The following is a 6114-nucleotide window of genomic DNA, read 5'->3' on the forward strand; positions in this document are numbered from 1 at the left end:
CGGCTCCGCCCGAAGCCTGCGGGTCGCGGGGGACCGGCGCCGTGACGGGTGGGTGGGTCCCGGGGGCTGCGCTCCAGACTCCGAGTCACGCGGGGGCCCGGGGAAAGGGCTTTCGCCCCCACCCCGGCGCGGCCGGCTCCTCCCGTGTGCCCCGCGGCCTGAAGCCACGGCCGGCCTCCCTCCTGCCTTCCCGGGGTGGCCGGGGCTGGGGGCCACGATGCTGACCGGCCCTCCTTCCTTCCCCGCAGGCCCTCAGCTACTCGGAGTCGGACCTGCGGAGGAAGGGCGGCCTGCCCTGGGGGCGACGGCGCAGCGGGCAGCAGGCCTGGCCCTTCGGGCGCCTGGCCAGGCCGGCCGTGGGCAGCGACGTGGACATGGCCGGCCGGCTGGAGCTGGGCCCCCGCGGCGGGGAGCAGGAGGCTGCGGCTCGGCCCCTGGCCGTGGGGGTCTCGGAGCCGGCCAGGCGCGGCCCGGTGGACTTCTCCAGCTCGTGGGACTTCCTGTTGTTCCACGATGAGGACCGCTCTGGAGCAGACTCGGACTCCGCCGGGAGCATCTCCTCGGCCAGCTCCACCCGCCCCGGGGGGGTCCCGGGGCAGCCCGGCCAGCCCTCGGCACTGGTAGAAGAGCAAGCCGAGAGCGCCTTCCAGGAGGCCCGCCCGCTCCCCGGCCCCGCCGGCGACCAGACCCAACGCCCGGCAGAGCCAACGGGGGCTGGGACCTGCCCTGCCAAGGAGCCCCCCCTCGTCTGCTACAAGATCCTGATCACCCTGGCCAAGGCCGGCGGGACAAGCAGAGCCGAGCGCCCGCCCGGGCGGCGCGGGGGTGGGCAGGGGTCCCCGGAAGGCCCCGAGGCGGCGGGAGACGTGGGCGCTTCTCCAGGGGCGGCTGCGTCGTCGCCAGCCGGTGAGCAACGACGTCCGGGGGAACCAGCCCGACCGGCTCCGGCGTGCGAGGAATTCCAAAACTGCGGGCTGCCGGGGGTGGGGACTCCCAGGGCCACCGGGCCGGTCCGCCCAGTCACGGGGCGGCCAGGAACACCGCTGCAAGGCTCGCAGCCCGGACGCTGAGAGGACCGGAGCCGGCCGTGCTCGCGGGACGTCCCGGCAGCCGGGCGGAGAGCTGGCCTCGCCGCGGGAGCCCCAGCCAGCAGGTACGTGGGGAAACGGGCGCTGGAAGCAGCACCTGGCAGGTGCTGTGCCTGGGCCGGCCCGGGGTGGCGGCTGGGACGCGGGAAGAGACGAGCTGGGGCACGGACCGAAGCCAGGGCAGGCTTCTTCCTGCGGGCGTCTGACACCGGAGCAGTCCCGGCCGCAGCCGGGACGTGACCGTGGAGAATTCGGACTCCGGAGAGACGTCCCCGGGGCTTCCTGCGGCCGTGGGGCACAAAGGGGGAGGCCCAGCTTTGCCGGCTCACTCATAAAGGCAGGGAGAAGAGCCCCTGACTTCAGAGCGGGGTCTCTCCAGGGCTGGGTGCAGCCCCAGGCCTGCAGGGACCAATGTGGGGGAAACCTCCCTGAAAGCAGCGGTGCTGCCAGGGTGGGAGCAGACTCCAGCCTCCCAGCGATGTGCGCGGCAGGGTTAGCACGGGCTGGCGGGGCTTGCTCTGCAAAGGAGCTCAGTCTCATTGGGCTTGTGCTGCTTTCAGTTTTCCCTGGCTTCCCGCCACGCATAACACCCCAACCCGCTCTTCGGGGGGAGCAGGAGCGGACGTGCCCCATTTCCAAGGTCCTGCTGGCCTGCCCTGGCCGCGGACGGCAGCCCGTGCCTGCCCGCCTTGCCCAGCGGAGCAGGGATGCAAACTCCTCTCCGGCACGAAGGAGCCCAGGCTGCCGGCAGCACTCCCCCCCATCCTGCTCGGTCGCCGGTGGCTAACAGTTTGTCTGCACGCACCATGCTCGAAACATGCCGCTGGCTCAGCGTGTGCAGGGGTAGACGGGGAAGGAGAAGTAAGCGGTGACTGAACGGTGTCGCCGTCGGGGGGCCGGGTCCGGAGTCGGCTGCGCTGCTGGCAGCTGGGAATCCATCGCTCGGGTAGGCGGCCGGGGGCAGGCTCAAGTCTTCAGCTGAGTCGATCTCCAGCCCTCGCGGCGGTCCCAGTGTTCGCACAGAGGGTTTTGCAGACTTCATCGCGTCGGCTCCTAACGTGATTAGTGAAGTCAGTGCAATGGTTGCAAGGCCTCGGCGAGGGGGTGTGTAATGCGAGTGTCTGGACCGGAAGGGATCTTGCTGGTCCCTGACCCAGGTCCCCGCTACGCAGACAGCCGTGTCGCGTAATCCTGCTCCGGCTCAGTCCTAGAAGGGCAGGGCCAGCAGGGCGCCGGGGAGGTCGCTGAATCCAGCCTCCAGCTCAAGGCAAGAGCAGCCCTGCCTCGCCCAGACGAGGGTTTGCCCAACCTGCTCTTAACTTCAAACTCGTCCGGCTTCCCCTGGGAACTAGGTGTTGCCCCATCGCGCCCAGGGAAGGCGCTCGCAGCTTTCCAACCGAAATGCACCCACGGCTGGCGGGGGCTTGTGCCAGTGCTTCCCGCAGCTCCTCCTCCCCGCTTGTGTTGACCCCCTTGGCGTGGTCCTCGAGGATGGTGTCGCTCTGCCTGGCTTCTCGCCGTCCCCCTGGTCACGCCTGCAGCCCCTCTCTGCCCCTGCTGTTTGAATCCAGCCTCCCTGCGCAGGGGCGGCAGGGCCGGCACCCGGTGTCCCAGGCCAGCTGTGATTTGTGCCCTACTTCCCTGTGTGCTGGAAACACCTTGCCTGAAGCATCCCAGGAAGTCCGGGGAGAAGCGAACCGGAGGACGGGTTTGCCAGAACGGGAGTGGGGAGTGGCGCGCCCTGACGTCCCAGCCATCTGGGTTAGCTCTGCCAGGCCTGGAGGCAAGGCAAAGAGGAAGGGCAGCGGTGATTAAGGTGATGAGGCTATTTGTCTGTCACCGGCTGCTCATTGTGCTGCTCCCCTGCCTTCCCAGGCTATGTGGGAGCTGCTCCTAAATCCCTGAAGTCCTGTGTGAGCGAGGAGGAGCGCAGCAGGGAGCTCTGAATGGGGACACGTGTGGGGACGGCTGGCAGGATTATGTGGGGTGAGAGCAGCAGGGCAGGGGGTCAAGCACTAGGTGCCCTCTGCCCTCTGGGCTGAGGATACTTGGGCATCCCTGACTCGGGCAAAGGGCTGAGGATGGTTCTTGGAGAGGAGAAAGGCATCCAGGGATGGAGGCACCAGTCTGGGCACTCGGGCAAGTGCCAGGATGCTGGCCGTGAGCGGAGGGAGCACGTGGGCACAAGTGCTCAGAGCCGAGCCTGTCCCAGGGACAGCGAACGGCTCTTAAATCTCCTCCGTTTGCATCTCGGGATGACGCTTCCGGCCCCGTCACTTGGGAGGCACCCGGCTGGGATGCGCCCTCAGCCACTTCTTCATAATTGGAAAGCTGTAATAAAGCTGTCGCACGGGAGCTACGCTGCATAATAACCGCGTCTCCCTGCCGGAGGGTGTTGTCTCGGCCGGGCTGGGATAACCAACTTCCCTGGGCCCACTTCCTATACAGTTGTCGGGCACCTTGAACTTACGATGGTTGGAGTGAGATCCAAGTGGATAATTCTGCCCTGAGTTATCACAATTAGCAACGCGCAGCTCTGGGCAGAGAAGGGCTGGTGCCGGCTGCTGACTATTGAAGACTGGAAGGACGCGTAATGGTGGGGTCAGGCTGGAGTCTTGTAGCCAGGATGGTTCAGGGACTATGTGAGAAGTGAGGTGTGTGTTTTGTGGTGTCTTTGCTTGGACCGTCTGTAGAAGTGGGAGAGATCTTAGGCAAATGTAGGGCACAAAGTGACTCTCCTCATGCCTGAAGGAGGGTGTTGTGCCTGGAAGCTAAGATCTCCAAGAGCTTGTCTAAGATCTCTCCCAGCTTTACAGTCAGTCCAATAAAAGATATCGCCAAAACCCCTTTCTTGTCTCTGCTGATGAGCTCAGATGGAGCAGGTGGGCATAGGACTGAGGTTCTCGCACCTTCTTTGGAGGCGCTGGGCACTGGGCGCTGGCCACCGTCCAAGGGCCTTGGTCTCGCCCAGCCTAGCGAATCTGCCAAGCGCCCCCTGGTACCACAGCCCAGGTGATGGTTGTATGGGCTGGTTTGGGGAGGGATGGTACCCCCTTAGGCAGGGGTGGGACTAGATGACCTCTGGAGGCCCCTTCTCTATGACTGACCAATGGTTATCCCCAGCTGAGCTTGCATGCTGGCATTTGGCTTGGTGAAGGCAAAGCTCCCACTTTCTCCTGGGCAGCGTGCGGCTGAGACTCCCTCTCCCCTTCCCATCCCAGCACCAAGCCCAGGAGGGAACGGCAGCTTCCTCGGAGCAGAGGAGTTTCTTGGCACATTTGCTCTCTGACTTGTTTGTTTGCAACATTGCTGACTCGGCTCAGCCGAGCCGGGTGACTCATCCCCAAGATTGCAGCCCTCCCGCTGCGCCAGGTAGGGCAGGCTTTGCTGCGTCCCGCGAGCCAGGTTGCCTTCCGGGTGACAGCTCTGCGCGTTTCCCTCGGCGGGTGCAGAACAGCCGGGCTCCAGGTGTTTGTACCACGGCACAGACGCCTGTTGATGTGAAGTGGCCATGTTAAACCAAAGTGGCCTGCCGCAACCAGCGCGTCCCTGTGAGGCCTCCTTTGAAATGCAGCAGAAAGTAAGAACCGTGTAGCATTCCCGGGCACTTAAAAGCACAGGCCAAGGGCTCGAGCCGTCTCCTCCATGGAGCGGTGGCATGGAGGTCGGTAGTAAACAGAGGAAGGGGGTGGATGGCAGGGCAGGGGGGTCTGTGAGGATGCAGTGGCTCGGTAAAGGGGTACAAGCTCTGGGTCTCCTCCAAGCTGACTGCTGCTTGTTTCTTCTCCCCTGCCCTGTAGCTCCCTGGGGCCGTGCAGAAGCGGGGAAGGCGAGGAGACCCGGACGGACAGCCTGCGGGAGGCCAGTGCAGGGCTTGATCCCAGCCAGCATTGCACGGGCAGGGTTGCCGGTGGGTCCCCCGCCCCCCGCGCCAAGGCAGACCCAGGGGTCGTGAGCGCCACATTGAACTGGAAGAAAGCACCGCCCGACCAGCCCACGCCGCAGGCGGCCCCCCGCTTCCACAAGATCGGCCTCGCGTCGCGGAGCATGGAAGGTGTCGCCCGCCCCCGGGCCAGGGGTGAAAGTCCTTCGCGAGTCTCCCTGCTGCTGGCGGCATGGGAGAAGGGGATGGCCGGCCAGAAGAGCGCCGACTCCCCTGCCCCCGCCAGGGTGGACAGGAGGAAAACCCCCACCATCGCCCGCCCGCCGGACTCGGCTGCTCACGGGCCGGTCTTCTCGCAGGTTTATTCGCCGGTGCAGAAGCAGAAGCGGCCGGCGGCTGACGGCCCCGCGGTGCCCCGGTTCCAGCGGGATGGTGATGTGCCCGGCACTCGCGCCATCGTTGTGCCCCTGGGGTCCCCCCAAGAGACCCCACTGCAGGGGCCTGTCAGCCCAGCCTCGCCCCTGGGGTCCCCCCAAGATGCCCCCCTGCCCGCTGCCGTGCCAGGCTCCCAGAGCCAACGGCAGGTCCTGAGTACCGCGTTTCAACCTGAGAGACAAACTGCCCTGCCCAAAGCCAGGATGGTCACCGTGCTGAGGTCAGGAAGAAGGGGGGTTGTGCCTGGCTTGGGCAGCCCCCAGGTAAGTGAGCCGCGGCAAGGGAGACCCCACGTGCCCAGCCCCGATACTAGCATTTCTCCCGCTGGGCCCCAAGGAGAAGGTCAGTGGCCACGTGTCAATGGCCTGGGAGATGCTAGGCCCTCCGGGGAAGGCTTTGGGACAGCGGCCACAGATGCTGTTGCTGGACCGCAGAGAGACCGTGGCGTGATGCAGCCTGGGAGCGCTCACGTGAGGGAGACCTGGACCGATGGTGTTGTGCACGGTGGCATCGCTGGGGTGGAAAAGGGCAGCGACGGCATCTCTACCCGGGTGGAAAAGGGCAGCGACGGCAGTGACAGAGCCTCTACCCAGGTGGAAAAGGGCAGCAATGGCAGCAACAGCATCTCTACCTGGGTGGAAAAGGGCAGCGACGGCATCTCCACCTGGGTGGAAAAGGGCAGCAACAGCAGCGATAGCATTTTCACCC

General features: G+C 65.8%; 1 protein-coding gene across 1 annotated transcript in view; it reads left to right on the forward strand.

The window, feature by feature from the left end:
- Positions 1 to 4892: 4892 nt before the first annotated feature.
- The window catches only part of AIM1L (absent in melanoma 1-like), a 12355-nt gene continuing 11133 nt past the window's right edge, over positions 4893 to 6114 (forward strand). The window contains exon 1 of the mRNA XM_019548001.1: positions 4893 to 5924. Coding sequence (XP_019403546.1) covers positions 5136 to 5924 — 789 coding nt within the window. The 5' untranslated portion in view covers positions 4893 to 5135. The remainder of the gene's footprint in view (positions 5925 to 6114) is intronic.

The sequence above is a fragment of the Crocodylus porosus genome, unplaced genomic scaffold, assembly GCF_001723895.1.
Source record: "Crocodylus porosus isolate Cpor-Errol unplaced genomic scaffold, CroPor_comp1, whole genome shotgun sequence".
In the NCBI taxonomy this organism is placed as follows: Eukaryota; Metazoa; Chordata; order Crocodylia; family Crocodylidae; genus Crocodylus; species Crocodylus porosus.